Here is a 22,010-nt window from a genome sequence, read left to right on the forward strand (position 1 = left end):
CCAGGCAGGCCTCCCTAGGAAAAGGTAGGATATAATTGAAAAATAAAATAAAATAAATCAATATATTTGGGTTGCATATTTTCTGAAAAAACCCTATAAGCAATTACCACTTTCAGTCTTTTACCTTCAGTTTTACTTCTGAAGGTAAAAGTGGGACCTGTAGAAGGCCTCTGAGGGAGATCTGAAACACTGAGCTGAATGCACATACAGCAGTAAGCCTGCTAAGCAAGTTTGGACTTCGTTAGTGCCATGACGGAACGCTGCCTGTGTACATTGCCATAAGTACAAAGAATGGTGGGATATGAAAAATGCAACACACAACATGGACAGGGCTGACTTAGCAAGTCAATCCCTCTGATCTGGGCGCTTATTATTTAGAGCTCTTGGGATCAGATTCAAGCACTACTAAGGGCTTGAATCTGCCACTTTCAGCATTGTTATGACAGTGGCTCTCCACTATCTGAGACTGAACTCATGTGGGGCTTAGATCTGAGGGAAACCTGGTTCAAATCCTCTTCAGCCGTGATAGGGAAAATCGCTATCTTTCACCTACCTCCTCAGAAGGTTAGATTAAAATGTGTGGGGCAGGGGCAGGAATAAAATGATGGTGCTTATGTGTCCCTGGCTGTTTTCTTGCTGAAACACTTTGAGTACAGTTGAGAGTTCTGAGGGGCTTGGAGACAATTGGTCTTCAAAGTATCCATCCTAACCTAACTTGTTGGAGAGAACACGGCTTTCAACCTACATTAGGATTTCCTTCAGCGCACTGCTAACTTGGTCTTGTCAGATGAACTTTGAAGCCATGGTTGGATGTGTTTAATTTTTCCTGAGGAAGTGGGTCTACATAAATACTTCATAGCTCCTCACAGAGTGTTGTAGAAAAACAGCTTTGTAAGTCTGACCAACTTGAGCATTGGTGAAGCTATTTACTACACTAGTTCTTCAAGCTTATATTAGACTATGTTCATATCTTTAGATATTTGATTGCTCCTTATGTATAATGTACTTTTGTTTTCCAGGGAAGAAACACAAAGCTGAATTTCAGCTTTTAATTGACCAGATGAATAAGCGAAAGAAAAATACCAGTAAAGTCAAATTAAAGGGAAAAGGACCAGAACAGAAAGAAGCTTCCACTGAAGAACTTACTATAGAGATGGGTATGAATGCTAATTAGGAAAAATCAATGTGAAATACTAATATGTATAATTTCATTGATTAAGGAATTGTTAGTAAATGTATTATTATTATTATTATTATTATTATTATTATTATTATTATTATTATTTATTCATTTATATACTGCCACATAGCTGAAGCTCTCTGGGCAGTTTACAAAGATTAAAACATGGAACATTAAAAACAAATGTACAAAATTTAAAAGCATTAAAAGCATAAAAACATTACATGAGGAATGGAAATAAAGCAGCTTAATGGCTTGATTCAATAGGTTTCTAAAACATTCATCTGAACTTAAGCCAGATGATTATTTTGTATATTCATGCATGTAAACTTACTGTGGTGTCTGAACCAGGCAAGGGTGGGTTGATGCTTTGGGCAACTACCCACTATCCATAGGCTATTTTTGGTTTGGAGGTGGCTTATTTACCACGACAACAACCCATCCCATGCTGGGTTCAAAGGTCATAATAGGCTGCTGCATCTGCCTATTCACCTGACACAGCTTGAATATTCACAATGACCACCAGTGTGCCCCACAACCCACTGTGGCTTAAATAAGCCCCAGTGGGCTGCAACAATTGTGCATACCAGACCAGTTTGTCAAAGTCTTTAGAAACTGTGCATATGAATATCCTCCAATATAAATATCAGCCATTGATAATATACCATAAGGAATCTACTTTCTCTTTCAAATATGGGCATGTAAAACCTCTTGCTTGGACCTTATTACATTGGGACTGAGATGGCAGTTCTTGTCTCTCCTTATGGAACTTTAACCAGGATTGGTCCTGAAGTGTGTGCTGTGGTTTACTATTCAGATGCTTTCAAGCTTAAGGGATGGGCTAGATAGTCTGTCTTGACTAACTGTGATTCCAAATAAACTTTTCTTAGACACTCAGCAGCCAGAGATTCTGTGTGTTCAAAGGAAAATTGGTGAATTCATAAATATATGTTAATGTAATAATTGCCTTTTACTATAAAATTCACTATAGCCCAGTTGAGACTATTTCATAATCAATAGTTTATGTGATTGGGAATGATCTGCATGCTTCCTGCCACCTCTTCCAGTTTCACTTTAAGAATAAACCACAGTTCTGCATAACTTGTACTTGGAATTGTGGTTTATTCTAATAAAACCTAGTTAATACAAAACAGAAACAAGCAGTGGTTTTTAGATCCTGGGTTGTTTAAGTAAGTTTGGTTAGAACAATTCACCAGGGCTGGCCCATCCATGAAACATGGTGAGACACCCACGTCAGGTGGAAGAGTGGGAGGAGCAGCAAATTGCATTATTCCGTCTGCGTGCGCCAGGAAAACTCTCCCCTGTTGCTGCTCTGCTACCTCCAGCAAGTACTCTGGAGAGCCTTGCCAGCATCCATTCCTTGCTGAGAGCTGTGTACCTGGAAGAAGGCATCTCATGAGAACTTATGAAACCTGGGAGGCTGCTTTTTCTAGCTGCACAGCTCTCCATAGAACCAAGGAGATAACAGGGTGGGGAAAGGGGGGGGGTGCAGTGCGGCGGCAAAAGGTGTGAAGTGGCAGCAAGGGCAGGAAAGGAGTGTGATGCGGTAGCACATCCCACCCCCAGCTTTAGGCAGCAAGAGAGCATGAACTAGGACTTCAACTCAGAGCCTCATAAGCTTGGATGTAATGCAGAACTGTGGTTCTTAAAGTGAAAGCGGAAGCTTGCACTCTCCTCCTTTACCCACGGAGGAGCAGGGGGTTGCATATGATCTTCAGACTTGCCACAGCTATTTCTGAGCATAGAACTCATGGTTGATGTGATTGTCTGAACAAGGCCATTGTGACCCATGGCTGACAAGTTCCCCCACTCCTCCTTTTGTTATTGAACCCAAGTGTAAACTTGGCTTGGTTGTCATGTGTTTTTTTCTGCAAAAAAGAAAAGTGTTTTTGGCTTCTGTGTATCTCATTCCTTATGTTCCAATTCTTTCCCCTTACTTGCATCCTGAACTTCAACCATCCAGTTGATTCCAGCTTTTGGTCTTTCTGCTGTTTTTCCACCTAGCTGGCATATCTCTTGGCCAGTTTCTTGTCACCTAATCCTTCTATGCATTTTTTAAGCCAGGTCACCTAATCTCCTATGAAAGTTTCAGACAGCCAATGCTGTCCATTCTCTGTAATACTGTACTATGACTTGGAAGAAAACGCTGGGCTTGGAGGCAAGAGCAGTGGCAGAGAAACATCTGAGTGAGGGAGGATGGGAACCTAAGTGTCTAGAGGAGGTTACACAGGAATCTCATTTTATTTCATTTGGGTTGAAAAACACACACACATGGGAGCTCCTAGTTCTTGGTGAGCATCCATTTCTTCCGCATTTGCCTTTTCCACATCTCACAGTGCCCTCTTCTGTATGTTGCAACCTCTTTGCAACATCGCTTCCACATGTGCAAAAACAGTCTCAGTTCTGATTATCAGTATTCCTTGTAGCATGGACCTGAAAAAAAATTATGGTTATTATTTTTATCCCATTTATGGATAGGCTTGTTTTTGACTGCATATTTGGAAACTTTTATTTGCACGTTTATGCTGGCAGTCAGCTTCATCTGAGTTATCTAAATCTCAACCCTTCTCAAGTTAACAAGATTGCTTTGTTGGCCTGTCAGTGGCTCTTGACCTGTTTTCTTTAGTAAAAACCCTCATGAATAAAAATAAATAGAAATACCAAGATGCTTTTTGAACCTTATCACTGACATCTTATACAGCAGTTGAGACGCCAAAAGAAGCTTGAAATACTTCCAAGAGTAAAAGTTAGCGCTTTTAGCCTATCCAGCAATAGCTATTTCTCTTTACTTATTTAGAAATCTTATTGGATAGAAGAATCCCAAACAAGCATTCGTCTCTATCCGCGGTCCTTTTTAGATGGATTGTTTTACAAAACCATAAAACCTTTCAGCACTTTTAGTTAAATCTTCAGCGTTACGTTCTTTACAACAGATTGCACGAGATGTTTAAAAGCATGATAAAATCGCATTGCAATATTTTGTAGAATGTTTTGGAGTCTTGAATAAAATGGAACCCGCCATTCCTCCTTTGTAGGATTATAAAGAGGCATGTTCCTAGACAGTGGGGAAGGTCTGCTAATGTGAATATGTTGGACTGGAATTGGGAGGCCGGGGTTCTAGTCCCCACTTGACCATGAAGTTCGCTGGGTGACTTTGGACCAGTCACTGACTCTTAGCCTAACCTACCTCACAGGATTGTTGTAAGGATAAAATGGAGAGGGGGAAGATCATGCATGCCAAAGGCCGGTATAAATGTAATCTATATAAATAAAAATGTAAATGTTCGTTCGAAACAGACGTTATATCTCCGAAAGTTCTTCACCGATTGCTTTGAAATTTTGACACAACGTTGCATTCGAATATGCGAGCGTTGTTATGTAACTATGTTCTATATGAGGGTCAAAAGTTTGTCTTAAAATCGAAGAAATAGGCCTCCTCAAAACCAGTCCTGCTGATCATTGTGACATCGCCAACCAGTAGGCCAATCCACTGCCTCTGCCTCCTCTCCTATTTGCATGTTCTCTCCTATTTGCTCTTATAGGTCATTGTGACATTGCCAACCAGTAGGCCAATCCACTGCCTCTGCCTCCTCTCCTATTTGCATGTTCTCTCCTATTTGCTCTTATAGGTCATTGTGACATCGCCAACCAGTAGGCCAATCCACTGCCTCTGCCTTCTCTCCTATTTGCATGTTCTCTCCTATTTGCTCTTATAAGTCATTGTGACATCGCCAACCAGTAGGCCAATCCACTGCCTCTGCCTCCTCTTCTATTTGCATGTTCTCTCCTATTTGCTCTTATAGGTCATAGAAGCAACAATCTTGAAAGGACCTTTCAAAGATGAAGATGTCCTCATTCCTCGCATTCCTATGATTCCAACAGATATGCCATTTCAATTTAAGAGATTGCAATTCCCCATTCGATTGGCGTTTGCAATCACCATCAACAAAGCTCAGGGCCAATCTTTAGAATTGTGCGGTTTAGATCTAGACACAGATTGCTTCTCACATGGACAATTATATGTTGCGTGTTCTAGAGTCAGCAAACCAGACAATCTCTATATCTACACAGACAATGGAACAACTAAAAATATTGTATATCCACAAGCATTGTGAAATTAAACATATTAGAAACATCCGCTTTGTCTTTTCTTTCTTTTCAGTTTAACCAGACTGAGCCACAGCAACGCGTGGCAGGGTACAGCTAGTCTATATAAATAAAAATGTAAATGTTCGTTCGAAACAGACGTTATATCTCCCAAAGTTCTTCACCGATTGCTTTGAAATTTTGACACAACGTTGCATTCGAATATGCGAGCGTTGTTATGTAACTATGTTCTATATGGGGACAAATGTTTGTCTTAAAATCGAAGAAATAGGCCTCCTCAAAACCAGTCCTGCTGATCATTGTGACATCGCCAACCAGTAGGCCAATCCAGTGCCTCTGCCTTCTCTCTTATTTGCATGTTCTCTCACAATTGGCTGAGTGAATATAGATGTCACACCTGTGACAGTTACACGTTCTGAAGAAAGGTAACTGCCAGGAGTTTCTGCTAACCTCCTCACCGTAAAAACATCCTTTTTTAAAAACCAAACAATCTGCTTTACTTCATCCAAATAATGCCTCACAGAAGATCACACTTAGGTCGTCGTACTCGCAGAGCGGAAGCACTGCAATGAGAAATTGCAAATCAGACTGAGGAAGAACGGGCATCAGCAAACGAGAAAAAAAGAAAAAGAATGCCTTAAATACGTGCCAAGGAACCAGGCAAGCAATGTTCAGCCAGACTTGAGGATGCACGATTGCGAGTACAGCAATCGCATTCTACAGCTTCAGATCTGCTTTGTTCTCAACAGAATGAATGTGACAGGCTGAGAGTGGCTGAAAGACGTCAACGAGAAACAGCACATCAGCGTCAAACACGACTCCGTGGTAAACAATCACACGATTACAATCGCCTTGCATTCCGGTACAACCCAGCTGATGATTATAGCTTGAGGCGGCATGTTCTCATTGGCACTGTGACTGAAGTGTGTCCTTATTGCAAGGCTCTTAAATTTAATGGAGAAACAAAAGGAATGTGTTGCGCTGCTGGAAAAATTAAACTGCCTCAACTTGGAGAACCACCAGAGCCATTACAAACTTTGCTTGCCGGATATACCGCAGAATCAAAGCATTTCCTATCTAACATCAGGAAATACAACTCATGCTTCCAAATGACGTCGTTCGGCGCAGAAATCATCACAGCTCCATTTATGCCAACTTTCAAAGTCAAAGGACAAATTTATCATAAAGCCGGCTCCTTCCTTCCGTTTCAAGATAGTCAACATAAATTCCTACAAATGTATTTCATTGGTGATGGCAATGATGAATTGAATGCACGCTGTGGAATTTATACCGGCATAAAAAGGTCCATCGTTTCAAAACTGCAACAGCTACTTCACGAAAAAAACAATTTAGTACATTTGTTCAAAACAGCAATTGACATGATGCCATCTGATACACACAAGATTGTTATTCATGCTGACAAAACGCCTGCTGGAGAACATGTGCGAAGATTCAATGCTCCAACTATAGACGAAGTGGCAATTGTTATAGTCGGAGATCAATCTTGACAGGACCTTTCAAAGGTGAAGATGTCCTCATTCATCGCATTCCTATGATTCCAACAGATATGCCATTTCAATTTAAGAGATTGCAATTCCCCATTCGATTGGCGTTTGCAATCACCATCAACAAAGCTCAGGGCCAATCTTTAGAATTGTGCGGTTTAGATCTAGACACAGATTGCTTCTCACATGGACAATTATATGTTGTGTGTTCTAGAGTTGGCAAACCAGACAATCTCTATATCTACACAGAAAATGGAACAACTAAAAATATTGTATATCAACAAGCATTGTGAAATTAAACATATTAGAAACATCTGCTTTGTCTTTTCTTTCTTTTCAATTTAACCAGACTGAGGCACAGCAACGCGTGGCAGGGTACAGCTAGTAAATATATAAATAAACATGACTACATTTCTTTCTATGAAGTAATGCCTTTAATAATATTTATTTACTCATTTCATTACATACTGGCCAGTAGCAGAAGCTCTCCAGGTGGATAATATTCTATAATAATAGAATGCTTACTTTAGTGTTGGCCTTCTTCCCATTAATAATTATGGACAGCTAAGCCAGCAAGGTCCACTGAATGGGTTTGGACTTATGATACCCAGTTTTGTCCCAGCTCAGTAATGAATGGCCTTGGCAGGTTCGGGGAAGATATCTCTGTCTTAGTTCTCCATCTGTAAAATGGGAAATATAATGATTTGTCTTGCAGGATTTTTATAAGGGCAGAATGTAAATATTCTGTGCAGTTTACACTGGCTTGGATCCTAACTTCTGCTCATGAAACAGGGCTTTTTTGCTTTCCCCTTCCTGCTGCAGCTCCCAATCCCATGCTGTACTAGGAGCAGCATTTTTGGGGAGCAGAGCAAAAACTGGCAAAAATCAAGGACCCTTTTGTGCATAAGCAGAAGTACCTTCCCCACAGAAATCGGCACTTTTTGAATCAAGCCATTGTACATTAGCTGTGCTATATAGATGCCTAGTAATAATAATTCTAATAGCTGTACTGACTTTACAGAAAAGCACCCAGTTTACATTAGAGTTAAAAAGCTTCAAAAGGTTTTCAGTGTTCAGTGACTGCAAGGGGCATAATTCAAGTTCATCAGCGAGAAACAGAGCTGCTTCATTTTGCAGTTTGGGTAATTTCTCTAGGATAAAATGTCTTCTTGTGATTGGAAACACGTCTCTCCCACAGACACACATGTACGTCATTCGCTCTAGTTGTCTGTGTTTTTCTGCTATAGACATTAGAGAAATTCATTTCTTGTAATTTCTTCTTTCATTTCAAATCCCGGTTTGTGTAGAGTGTGGTATTTTAGAAAAGATTAGAGAAATTACTGAAACTGTTGTTGAAGTACAGCTGTAGTAGTTTAAAGTATGGATTTTTAAAAGAGTGTACAGTGTGAAAGCCTCAAAAGCATAATGTTTCCATTTCAGTACATTTCAGTTATATACAGAAGAACACAGGTACAATGCAGTAAAATCAATTGAAACATAGCTAAGCCAATTTACTTACGTTTGTTTTTGTGCTGTTTCTGCTAGGAGAAACATTGGATGTTGAACAAACAGACCGGGCCTCCATTACAGATCACTTGCCTGAAACAGAAGCTCTAGGCTGTGGAAGAAGCCAAACTCTGGATTGCTCTGAAGTCAGAGGATTGGGTCCTCCTTCCTCATTTCAGTCCTCTGAATCATCAAACAGGTGGGTTTTATGAAGATTTTTGCGTGTGCCTTGCCTTTGTCATCACAGGGCATGGGAACAAAAGTGTAAGAAGAATGCTGAGTAGAAGTGAAATTAGTGTGTAATGACATACCTCTAAAAGTATGTTACCTCTACGTATATAGTAACTATATATAGAACCACCCCCCACCCCTGCAATATGGTAAAATGCAGGTCCTGCTTCAATATATGAAAATATATGGACATTGAGCCACTACAGATCTATTTCATGACATTCTCTCCTTCGCCACATAGCCCGCCTAGTTCATTTCCCGTTCCAGCGCTTCTCCTTTCTTCTCTCCTGCTGCCCAAATCCCAGATAATAGCTTGTTTCTGCTTTTTTGACCCTAATGCTATTGCTTGCAACTGTTGTTCCTTTCTAGTCTTTTCACCTATGGGTAAACCAAAGATGTTTCTACTAAGACCTAGAGATGTAAAATTTCCAGAAATTTTGAAGTGATGGTAGTGGGAAAAGTCTGAATTTATACCCAGGCCCAACCACAATTATCCTTCAGTTTTTGCACTTCTCTAACGGTTATGATGCGGTTCTCCAGTCAAAAAATGTGTACAAAAATGCATACATTGGAGAAATTTCTAGAGGGGTAGCCATGTTAGTCAGTTGCAGCAAAAACAACAGAGTCTTGTGACACCTCATAGATGAACAAAGGAATTGTACAAATAATGTGAATAATTTTTGTGCTGACTTTTAACCAAAGCATTTCAAGTGGATGTGGAAACTGTATGGAATGAACTTGCATTTGAAAAACGTTGGAAGTTGTAGAAAATGAAACAGATTCCTTCATCCCTACTTATATGAAGTCAGACCATTGATGCATCTAGTTCAGTCTAGACTAATTGGAAATAGTAATCCAGAATTTCAGACAGCGGTTTTGCCCAGCCCTACTTGGAAGCAGATTGAAGTGGGAGCTTCTGCATGCAAAGCAGGTGTTCTAACATTGGAAATCTGTTAATGAGATATGTAAAGAAGCTCTGAAATTTAAATTTAACACACACACACAAGATAATCTCATGCCTGTATGAAACTGAAAAGCGGTGGCTTTGTGAGTTAGTGATGTTTTTTCATGTTCATTTTTTTTAATCTTTTGCATGATTGTCTATAGCTCAACCAACTGTTTGTTAGTGACTTTAACTGGAGGCCCTCATCTGCGTAAGATTAGTTTATTTATGCTTCATCTGCGACCTTTATTTGACTTACCATGTTTGTTTTCGAAACAAAAAATAATTAAGCAGACAGGCACATGAGAATGTAAAGTATGTAAAAGAATTTGGAGGGGGGAATTGGCAATGTCTCTTACATTCTGTGAAAACAGCTTTTGAAAATGTAAATTTCCAGCATACTTAAGGAACAGATGTTTCCCATTGTTACAGTATCTCTGGCTAGCAGAATGTTAGTCCCTATGCACTACAGTCAAATAATTGACCATTGTTGCTATAGTTTTATAGGTCTTGGTTATGACTAGTTCTGACGGTTATGCTTGTATCTGAAAAGTCAGTATTATAGGTAAGTAATAGGCAGCAAAACAGTTTCCCACCATTCTTCACTGGCAGTTTATTTTAGACACGTAGGAATTGTCTATCTAACCCAGTTCTTGGACTCGCAGCAGTCCTATAACTGCGCTTATGTTGTGCTGGTTGGCCCCTGTATGGACAGAATACTGGCCTTGGTATGCCTTTGTTCTGATCCAGTGGGGCTTGTCTATGTTTCTGGCAGAGGTTTGTTTCACATCACTTGTTGCTTGAGCCTTTCAGTTGCAGATCAAAACCTCTACATGCAAAGTCGGCCCTCTACTTCTCCATTTTGATAGTCAAGTTATTTATTGCTTTATTTTTATTTAAAATTATGTTTAAGCTGCCTTTAATGGCAAAAGGGTTATAAGCAAGTTATGCATGTAAAAGAATAATTCATTGTCGTTTTAAAAATTATGTTGATGGAGGGCAGGAAGAATAGGCCCAGATAAATTGCCACAAATAGTATTGTATAAAGTACCAGATCTGTCTCATCCAGAAAGATACCAGAGGCAAGGCTGGAGCAATGGATCATGCACAGATGTGGCATGGTCTAAGAGCATGTGATTCAGCCATCTTGCTGAAGCTAAGCAGAACTGGGTCTGGTCATTGCCCGGATGGGAAAGTGCTTGGGGACCCTATATACCATGCCTTGAGTTCTGTGATAGAAGAATGTTGGAATTTAAATGTACATCATCACCATCATCATCATGGATAGAGTGCTTTGGGCTCACAGGAGCCTTAATTTTTCATGGCATACTGGAAGTTGCATAACATAGAACACTAATGTTCCCTAGCCCATCGTTTGGGAATTTCTGGTGTAGCCTCTATCCCGGGTGCTACTTACAAACCTTCATTTTTAAAAGCTTGCCCTACTCACTAGATGTATTTGATCCTTGTTTTATTCACTGTTAAATGGTTAGTGGTAAGCTTTTTGCTGTGAAAATACTGATTACTGGTAGTGCTTTCAAACTCAAAATTGACTCATACTTAACTTGATGATGTTGGACAGCTGAGAACAGCAATAGACATTCACTTTCAACATTGTATTTAAAAAGTCAGCTGTTTTTAACTCAACTTTTTGAGCTATACAACTTGCACAGAACTTTTGAAAGGCACTGTTAATTACAATGTGGTAGATGTCTTTTTCATCTTCTATTTGCGCAATTGGTTTGTAATCTTTTTTAATCCGTATGTGATGATAAATTCAGTTTTGCAATGCTTTCTGGTTTCTGTGCCCATGGAGAGATACTATGCAGATAAGTAGCATTTTATTTTCAGAAATGATTGGGGCAGGTGATTATAGTTAAAGATGTAAGAGCAGAAAATGGTAGTTTGAGATGGAAAGAGATAAATGTACCAACATTTGTAGCTAATTAATTCCACAGTCTGAGCACTTGCATGCCTTATTTTTGGATTGTGCCTGTATTGTCTTCAACTACTAAATTAGCAGTAATTTGTTTTTCTTTAACATGCATTAGATACTGCATATTCCATGCCAAATATATGCTAGATTTATAAATAGTGGTGCTCTATTTTACTCAGAATGGTTACTAATGCAAATATCTATGTAGATTTTTCAAGCTTTTGTTGGAATTGTAGAATCCAAGATTCTCCTAAAAGAGTTTTCCAAACTGTTAAAGCTTTTAAAAAATAAATAGCCTTTGTTTTCCAAACGTAGGTCATATATCCCTTTGAGGAAGACATTTTACAAAGACTGGTTCTAATCCTATTGTAAACACATTTTCTAGGAACCAACAAACCAGAAGACATGAATTCACAATAAATGTCATCGGAATCTAAACGTTTGAATATAAATTGTTTTCGAATTGGGCATCCACAACAAAACTTAATTCCAAAATATTTCAAAATATTTGTCCCCCTTTTATATGTTGAATTTCTAAGCTCAAGGTTTAAAAGCTCTGCAGAAGTTTGCATTGTGTTACAACCAGCATGTGCAAGGGGGTTTAAAGGGGAGGGAAGCACTAGGGACCCCTTGTATTACATCCTAAGAATTATCAGGGCCCCTAGCTCCAGTGTAATGTTGGGCCAGTAAAGAGCTAAAGGGGTGGGTGGATCTCAGCAAGGTTTTTAGGGGCAATTAAGGTAAATTGGGAAAGTTGCACCACATTTGCCTTATATTGGATGCAGCTATTGTTGTCGGGCTGCTAAGACCCAAACTGTAAAGTAGGTTGATGTAAATTCTTTTTGATTTTCAGTGTGTGTGTTTTATCTTGGCAGACTAAATGCAGATTTCTCCATTAAAAAAAGAAATCTGGCTTCTTGCAAAAGGCAGGCTAACATAGTAAGTAAAAATATGCACCCTTTCAGAGGGGCAAAACAAAGCCTCTTATCTTGGCCCACCTTGTCTCCTTTCTGCTGTCAGTCTTTCTAAGAGTTACTCTGAATAACAGTATTAAATAAGTCTTTTCTGGGCTTTAAAATCCCACAAGAGATCCCAAGTTGCAGCTGTAGTAACAACTGTGCCAAGCTTTAGACTTGAGTTCCAGATCATTATTTTTTGTCCATCTAGAGGAGTCAGTCTTATTAAAGTCAGTGTCTGGAACCACTTTCTACTGTTCTGTTTTTTGACATTTTCTTAACTTGATAACATGCTGCAGACAATCTGATTATAGTGATCAAATGTTAGCCCTGTATATGGATCTACACCCTAGAGTATTTAGAGAGTGACTACTCTAATTTTTAATCTTAGGTCACAGAAAACAAATGTTCAGATTTAAAAGTAGTAAGAAACTGCTCTGTTTTATATACTTATGGTATCAATTTTAAAAGTATACCTCCTCCAAGAATGTGATACTACAATCAATTATGAATTGAGAGGAGTCTAGATCTGAACTGACATAGATATTTCTCTTTATGTATACTAGATCGTAGAGTTGCACAAAATAAGGAATGGAACAGTTTCATTTTAAGGAGATTTAGGCTGCAGTTCCATGATGTGTATCTCCAAATAAGTGCCATTGAACACATAGGACTTCTGAGTAAACATGCAGAGATTGTGCTGCTAGATGGGTGTAAATGTAAAATTGCAGAACACAGTTTTATGTCTTAAAAGGTTTTTATTAAGTAAAGGGCTTTTCCAAATGAGTTGTGCTATTATTATAAGAGCCACATAACTTTACAGAAATAGTGTTTTTTTTCCTGGTGGAACATGGAGCTTTATTTCAAACAGCTTGAATTTGTTCACCTTGTCCTAATCTAGCTGAAAATCCTCATCCATTCTCTCTCTCTCTCTCTCTCTCTCTCTCTCTCTCTCTCTCTCACACACACACACACACACACACTCACACACACACACACACACACACACACACTTGCATTTATGGAGAGGGGAGATTGATAGTCACAATGTCTTGTATAGGTGGATGGGGTGGATTGATTGGAATCAAAGTAATTTAAATCATTGAATCAAACCATTGATCTAAATTCCTCAAGAAAAAAAGACAAAGTTAAATCTAGTCCCTTTTTTAAGTTCAAATATTCTTCAACAAGCATGCAAGTTGTAAGTGATAGTGGCTTACAACTATAGAGCCTCAATTTAACTAAAAGTATAAGCACAAATTTGCCTTTGCCTCGGTGAAGGTTAAGGCTGCAGTCCTACGAACATTTATTTGGAAGTAATTGAAACTGAACACATTACATAGCTCAGGTAAGTGGGAGGCATAGATTACAAGATCATGCTTATGGAAGAGGAAGAGGGCTGAATAATTTTAGTAATAAGGAGGACGGCATCTCCTGGATCCTAGTGCCTATGATGACTTCCTAGTCCCCGAGTCCCGTTGGAAGCCCACAATAATAAAGTATAATGTGCAGTGTCTAATTTATAAAGCTTACCCTCAGTAGTCAGATATTTCCCCCATGGTTTTCTTGTTTACATGGTACACTTACATTTGTTTGATAGATGGCCATGAATCAATTTGAAGAGGTAATCGGTCGGACCCAGAGTAGACCCGCTGAAACCAGAGGGATTAGTTAGTCATAATTAAGTTAAGGCCCATTGATTAGAGTCTATTCTAAATATGCTTCCTATATACAGATTGTGACAAATGTATTAAATTCAGGATTTCTTTTAAACCAGGCAGAATAGAAGACAATTTTAAATAAAAGATTCTGATTTAAAGATATACTTTTTTAAAAAAATGAACACAAATTCTTGTAATCATTGCTGAGACATTCCAATGCACAAGTTCTAATTGGCTTAAAACATATACTGAATTAACAATTTTATCATTTTTGTAGTATTTTTGTAAACCTTGTTAGAGATGTCAATCTTTGTTACTGTTGCTTAATTAACAATCCGTGTTTAAAGGGAAAAATGAAATCTCAAACTCCATAGCAATTATTGTTGCTTGTTTCAGCCGGCCATCTGAAAAAAAAAAGTCTCCCTCAGGTGTAAACTCTTTCATGCTCACTGTTAAAAAATAGAATTAGGAAGCTCTGAGGCATTGGCCAAGTGCAGAAGAAGGAGAAACAGCTGCTTAATTCTGTTAATTTCAAATCCAATATATATTGTTGTCGTATCCTCAAAGTTGCTTTCAGTCCCAAAGTGAGATGCGTTAAGTGGGGTTGTATTTCCCTTCAGTTAAATTGACCTATGGCAGAAATAATAATTCTGACAGTGAAGTAAATGCTGTGGGAAATTGGGGAGGGGGTGGAGGAAAAAAACAGTCACCTTAGATGTTTTTAAAACGAAACATTACTTATAAATAATTATTATAATGGGTCTAGAACATACAATAATGCCAGTATGCTTCACGCTCAAATAATAAGTACTCTGAGTATTAGACTGTGGGTGTGGATTTTCTGGGAAACAAGGCACGGTATAAGTTTTTAAAATAAAAATAAATTGCAGCTCTATTTTAAGAGATAACAATTGGGCCCTATAACACACTGGCTGCATTCTCCTGTCATTTTAAGCCAAGTATCCTTTCTTGATGAATCACGGTGAATGAGCAGTGTGCTGGCACATGCAGCACATAGGAACTCGTGCAGAGCATAGGAAGTGCCCTGCTGGATCAGACCAATGGTCTATCTAGTTCAGCACTTTGTTCACACAGTGGCCAACCAGCTGTTGAAAAGGGACCCACAAGAAGGACACAGGTGCAACATCAACTGGTGTATATAGGCTTTCTTCTGCTACTGGAGGTAGCACATAGCCATCAAGACTAGTAGCCATTGATAGCCTTCCCCTCCAGGGATTTATCTGCCTCTGCTTTTAAAGCCATCCAAACTGGTGTTCATCACCACATCTTGTGTAGTGAATTCCCTAGTTTAATTATGTGCAGTGTGAAGAAGTACTTCCTTTTATCTGTTCTGAATCTCCCACCAATCAGCTTCATGGAATGACCCTGGGTTCTGTTATTAAGGGAGAGGGAGAAAAATATCTCCCTATCCACATTCTCCACACCATGCATAATTTTGTACACCTCTATCAGTTCTCCCCTCAGCCTCCTTTTTTCCAAGCTAAACAATCCCAGCTGTTGTAACCTTTTCTCATAGGGGAGATGCTCCCAGTCCCTTGATCATTTTAGTTGTCTTTTTCTGCACTTTTCCCAGCTCTATATTATATTTTAGGTGTGACGTCCAGAACTGTACACATATTCTAAGTGTGGTTGCACAATAGATTTGTATGTAGAGCGATGCCATTCATTCCCACTTTTCTCCGCTCTTCACATGAGCCGGTAAACAAACCAGGAAAAAGACATAGTGGTTTATTAAGTCTGGATTCTGAGCTTAAAGTGGCATGTGAATGTGCCCAAGGTTGCAATCTATTCCCAGTTACCAAAAGGAATTGCCCTGTTCTGTACTCCAGATGGCCTGGGATGGAGAACCTTATTGTCCTGCACACCCCTTTTCAATTGATAAATTAACATTCCATGTTTCATCTGCACTCAACCATAGCCTTAATTGAGAGAGATACTGTTTGCCCAACAATGAAGATTCCTTTTTCCTTTTCAACTGTCATCAGTATTCTGTACAGTTGGGGACCTCACAGGTGGTTCTCAGGCCATTAAAAAAACTGTTAAGTTAACTTCCGTTAAGTTGCAAACATATACTTTTGTGGATTTGGAGTCCCCTGAATCTGTAGAAACAAATCACTTATTTTTGGTAAGCTTTGTTTCACTTTCAAACTGATAGCCCACCTTAGTCCTATTAAGAGAGCATGATCAAATTTTCCCTTCCCAAACTTATGTAGAAATGAAATATGGCACTGTCTAGCTCAGGAGTGGGGAATGTGTGGCCCTCCAGATGTTGTTGGATTTCAAGTCCCCATCAGCCCTCACAACATCTGGAGGCCCACCCATTTCCCATCCCTGGTTTTGCATGTTAGTTTATTCATTTCCTACTTACCATGTACTTGAACAGCAATGAAAATTGAGTTGCAAGTCATTTTTCAAAAAGCTGTTAGAGTTATAATACACAAATGTTGTGCATCTGTATAGCTTCATTAAATGTGTATGTTTTCTGTAATGAGAAACACATTTGATCCATTTTGTGTCCACAGTGGGGATTCCGGGAAAGAGACACGAGGGATGATGAGAACTAAGTGGGCTATAAAGGGCATAATTTCCACCTTGTCCAAACCACCAAACCGGAGCAGTTTTCACTGAATTTCTGATGAGACTTCCTCCAGTTACTTTTTCTCAATCTCTTGGTACACATCAATTAATGAGGAAGAGTGTACATATGAGATCACTAAGCCGATACTATCATTTGTGAATAGCAGCTGAAGTGGCTCAACATAAGACAGCCGACACTACATGTGTAATAAAATGTAACAGTTTGATTAATATACAGATTACAACAGCTTTTTAAAAAAACCCACAGAAAAAATAAGCCTGCAAGAAAGCCTGCCCCCCCCAAATGCTAAAATGCTGGCAGGCTGGTAGAGGAGGACAGAGCTCTGCCTAGCTTGCTGCATTTTTATAGGTGTGGAGGAAGGATGGAGCATTGTTTCTATCCTCTGCTCAGCCCACTCACTCACCTTGTGAATTCCTTGTCACCTATGGCTACAGGTGAATGCTGAAATCCAAGACTGGAACGAAAAGTCTGGTTTGTGATGGTACATTGTGCTAAACTTGCTTGGTCAACATTACCACACACCAGCTATAAAACTGTCCTCGTGAAAAGTTACAGAAGGTGTGTTGTGTTGTATTGTATTCTGCCCTTCCAAGAAGCTCGGAGTGGTGTGCCTGATAATTCTCATAACAACCCCGTAAGATTGGGTTTAAATTCAGTGGATGCTAATCAGACCCCACAACCACAATTTAGACCCAGATTTTGTCACAGAACGCTTCCTTGTATCTAGGCAGCAAACCACTGGATCCATATACAATGGAGCTAAGCTTCACACCCTTTGAGAAGTGTGTGGGTCTCATTATACATTTCTGGTGTTCACCTCTGCTTTTCTTTGCACAGCTTTCCCTGCCCTTTAAGTGTTTGCCCCTCTTCATGTGGATGGTCAGGTTTTATTCTAGACCCAAGGAACATATTAGTATTATTTGTTCAGAGTTATACTATACTAGCTGATATGCCTGGCGTTGCTCCGGTCCGTGAATAATGTTTATAAAATTTATTTGATAAATAATGAATTTCTTCTGTTCAGGCCACCTAAGCTATATTTCTGTGAGGTAATCATCTTCAAGTTGCATGCTGGTGCTAGGCCTGTGAGTTAACCTCTAAACAAATTAAATTCATTCCTTTTTTCCCTCTCTTACCCTCACGACAACCCTGCAAGGTGGGCTGGCGCTAGGCCTGTGAGTTAACCTTTAAACAAATTAAATTCATTTCTTTTTTTTCCTCTCTTGCCCTCATGACAACCTGGTGCTAGGCCTGTGAGGTAAATTTAAAACAAATTAAATTAGTTTCTTTTCTCTCTCTCTTGGTGCTCTCCCTTCAGGCCCAGGATGGCAAACCACTTCCAGATGATGGCTGCCACAGCCTGATAAATCTTTCCTCACATCCAAGGCATGCTGGGAGTTGTAGGCATAAGCCTAGGGTCCTGAATAATATGTTAATCTTTGAGCACGGTCTGAGATGTGGTGGGAGACAACTGGAGAGCAGGTCTTCTTAGTTGTGGTACCCTGCTTATGGATTTCTTTTTCACTGGCAGGCTTGCTGGAAGGAAGTAGCACTTTGATTACAAACTTGATTCCCATTATTATTATTATTATTATTATTATTAATCCACGTTAAATTTTAGAAATTCTTTTTTTAATACAAACTTAAGGGGAAAATGATGCTATCCACTATGCGGTTAGATAGAGGAGGCCCCATTGCTAAAAAAACCCCACACACCAAATGAACCAGGGAGTTGTTGATAGTTTAGAGCATGTTCATAGGCGTTTTACTAACAGGAGTTTTGCAATTTGAAATGTGCTTGTGTTGTCTCTCCAAGGGATGCATTACAGCTGGTGGGATGGATATTCTCCTGTGAGGTCAGCCAAATGCAGTGTCAAAGATCCAAAGGTTATTGAGAAGGATGTCAGCTGCTTTATGGGCAAACAAGCAAGTGGGTCGTCACATGCACAGCTGGTGTTAAAAGTGCCATTTGGGGTCTTTTTTGCTCTATTGTATAAAGTTGCTTCAGAGCTGGAATATTATGTTTAAATTCTGAAACGTAATTACTCCTATGAAAATAAAAGCTATAAGTAAAGGAAGGCAACTCTGTTTGAAATCACTATGGAGACAAGATGAGGTCTTCGGAATTTGTATAATTGTGAGCAATTTGACCTGCATGGTCGCTGTACAATTATGTTTTTATGTAATGTCTTAGTCACAGAAACCTGCAATCAGCATAGTAGGAAAATAAGTATTCCTCAGAAAAACACTTAGAGTAGTTTTGAAAATTCTGAAAATGCAACAAATACTATAGAAAGTGGAGATGGAAATGGAAGGTGGAATAGATAGCAACTAAGATTGAAGCCCTGTACACACTTACGTGGGAGTAAGTACCATTGAACTTAATGTAACTTACTTTTGAATATGCATGCATTGGATTGCACTGTAACTTGACTTCACTACTCTCAGTGATAACATCCCTCCAGATTTCTGTGCAATCATTCTTGTCATATCGCTTGTTATTTGGGTGGATGGGGACTAGCTTACTCTTCAACTTTAGAAGAATTTCTGGAATCTGGAGGAAGCAAAACTTATTATTTCAGTTCATTTAAAATTTTGTCCTGATAGAGCAAAGATGCTATGGGCAGAAGAGTTTCGGTTGAAAACATCTAGAAGTGAAATGTGATTCCATAAAGGAGAAGATTGAAGGCAGCACTTTCACAGACCTGTCTCTCACTCTGCTTGGCAATACACTCCTTTCTTTGCTAAACTCTCAGTTGACAAGCTCCACTTATTCAGCTAGCTGTTTAGGGGCTAGTTTTTTGTTTTACCCATGAGGGATATATATTAAAAGTACACCTTTGCTCTTAGCAAACTATACCAAACAGATGTATTTGCATGGCTGAGTCTAAAATTATGCCAACTTCCACTTACTTCCTATTTCTTCAACAACCCACAACTCCTTATATCCTAAGGACCATGTTATTCTTAGCACCTGTTCCACTTGCTCACCAGTAAGGTTTTAGTACTGAAAGAAAGTGTGTCTATGTTTTTGGGGACGGGAAGAAAGGGTTAACAAAGAGAACTAACAAACCTTTGTGGGGGGTGTCTAGGACTGGAGGAAGGAAGAGATAATTTAGGACTTTTTTATGGTCAGCCAAAGATCTCTGAGGAGAAGAGCATTCATGTTCTCTGCCCTATTTCAACACCTGACCAGTGGTTGCAGAATTGTTATAGGCAGTAAGCCTATATATACCAGTTGCTGGGGAACATGGGTAGGAGGGTGCTATTGCACCATTGTCCTGCTTGTGGTTGCAGGTCGACAGCTGATTGGCCACTGTGTGAACAGAATGCTGGACTAGATCTGATCCATTATGACTCTTCTTTAGTTCTTGGTCTGATCCAGCATGGCTGTTCTTATGTTCTTGAACTGATCTAGCATGGCTCTTCTTATATTCTTACAGTGTGGTGATTCCTTGCTAGTTCTTCAGCAATGCAAAGGAGGAGGGGTGGCTGAGGAGGGTAAATAAATGGACATTAGGAGAGAAGTTCCAGTTCATTTGACTGTTTGTGAACCAGGTCCTGACTTGTTTTAACCATAGTATGATGAAACCATTGTGTTTCAATGGCCAAACCTGAAGGGAAGGGATGGTTGGGAAGGCTTGGTCCCCTGCACAGAGAGAAGGGCAGTTAGAGCAGGTTAGGGATTGAGAAAGAAGAAGAAGACTCCTGCCCTTCTTGGTGGAATTTGATAGGTTGTATTATGCCCTGTTAAAGATCTCATTTTCAGTAGTTGCTTTTAGAATTATTATATTCAGCATGGCGTATCTAATGTTAATATGTTTGTGTTGATATGTTGTAAGCTGCCCTAAGGGATCTTCGGAGGTGGTATGGCACAATATAGATGTCATGTAAATAATAATTTGGCAAACAGGAAGTTGGTGTAAATGCCAACAGAAGCGACAAGTATGCAACATTGCTCTCGAATGCTGATCAGCAGACTTCATTTTATTGATTTGCATTGCTGCAGCTGGTTATAAAGTCGCAATGTTACTTAAAAATCTAAAGTATGTTGTACCCAAGCCTTTAACCTGTCCCTTGCTGTTTAAAAGATTTTATTTTTTCAGAGAAATATAGTTGGAAATGGGATTTCAAAGACTGATTCCTGAGGCTTTCTAACTTATTAATTGAAAATTGGGTTGTATTGCCTTCTGACATTCAAGAAATTGAAAAATGCTCAGATCCAAGTATTCCTCTTCTGGAATGTTAAATTCTTGTGACACATTACATGTCTTATTGGCAAAAGGAGCTATGTGTTCGTTCAGTTATTTGATTTACTTCGAATCACCTGGTATATATTTCTGCATATAGAAGATATTTATGGGAGATTGAAGCAATCTTAGAAAATGAAATGCAGAGGAAGGAGGTAGTTTTTTTAAATCTATAGACTGTATATGCCATAAAAGAATCCTGAATATTTATTACTATTGTAATTAAAATGGCATCTCCCTCTCAGCTGTCATATAGATGGGTCTGGAACGTCTTAAAGACTGTGTTGTACACTGATGAAGGAGAACATAAATCTAAGGTTTCTACTTTTGTGAAATCAAATTCACACCCATGATATATTTTGAAAAGGAAAAGTAGAAAATATATGGTAGAACTGGACATGTACATTTCTACTTGTACCACACAAATGTCTACTTTTCAGAGAGATGTGTGTGTATCTATGTCTATGAGCAGCCTAATTGAGCAACATTGACTAACTGCCATTGTTCTGTTTGAATTGCAGCTTCTGCTCCTCCCCCCTCCTTTTCAGGTACTTCAAGCCTCCAGTTTGCTGCAGTTTGCAGTTTGCAACTTGAAGAGGAGAAGCAACTTAGCTCTCTGAGAAGCCATTGAGCAACATTGACTAACTGCCATTGTTCTGTTTGAATTGCAGCTTCTGCTCCTCCCCCCCTCCTTTTCAGGTACTTCAGGCCTCCAGTTTGCTGCAGTTTGCAGTTTGCAACTTGAAGAGGAGAAGCAACTTAGCTCTCTGAGAAGCCATTGAGCAACATTGACTAACTGCCATTGTTCTGTTTGAATTGCAGCTTCTGCTCCTCCCCCCCTCCTTTTCAGGTACTTCAAGCCTCCAGTTTGCTGCAGTTTGCAGTTTGCTACTTGAAGAGGAGAAGCAACTTAGCTCTCTGAGAAGCCATTGAGCAACATTGACTAACTGCCATTGTTCTGTTTGAATTGCAGCTTCTGCTCCTCCCCCCTCCTTTTCAGGTACTTCAGGCCTCCAGTTTGCTGCAGTTTGCAGTTTGCAACTTGAAGAGGAGAAGCAACTTAGCTCTCTGAGAAGCCATTGAGCAACATTGAC

The 22,010-nt window shown here is 39.3% G+C and overlaps 1 protein-coding gene across 1 annotated transcript in view; it reads left to right on the plus strand.

The window, feature by feature from the left end:
- RAD18 (RAD18 E3 ubiquitin protein ligase) overlaps window positions 1–22,010 on the plus strand; it is a 136,633-nt gene that overhangs the window by 62,362 nt on the left and 52,261 nt on the right. The window contains exons 10-11 of the mRNA XM_063121492.1: window positions 1,020–1,157; window positions 8,359–8,518. Coding sequence (XP_062977562.1) covers window positions 1,020–1,157; window positions 8,359–8,518 — 298 coding nt within the window. The remainder of the gene's footprint in view (window positions 1–1,019; window positions 1,158–8,358; window positions 8,519–22,010) is intronic.

The sequence above is a fragment of the Elgaria multicarinata genome, chromosome 3 (genome assembly GCF_023053635.1).
Source record: "Elgaria multicarinata webbii isolate HBS135686 ecotype San Diego chromosome 3, rElgMul1.1.pri, whole genome shotgun sequence".
Classification (NCBI taxonomy): Eukaryota; Metazoa; Chordata; class Lepidosauria; order Squamata; family Anguidae; genus Elgaria; species Elgaria multicarinata.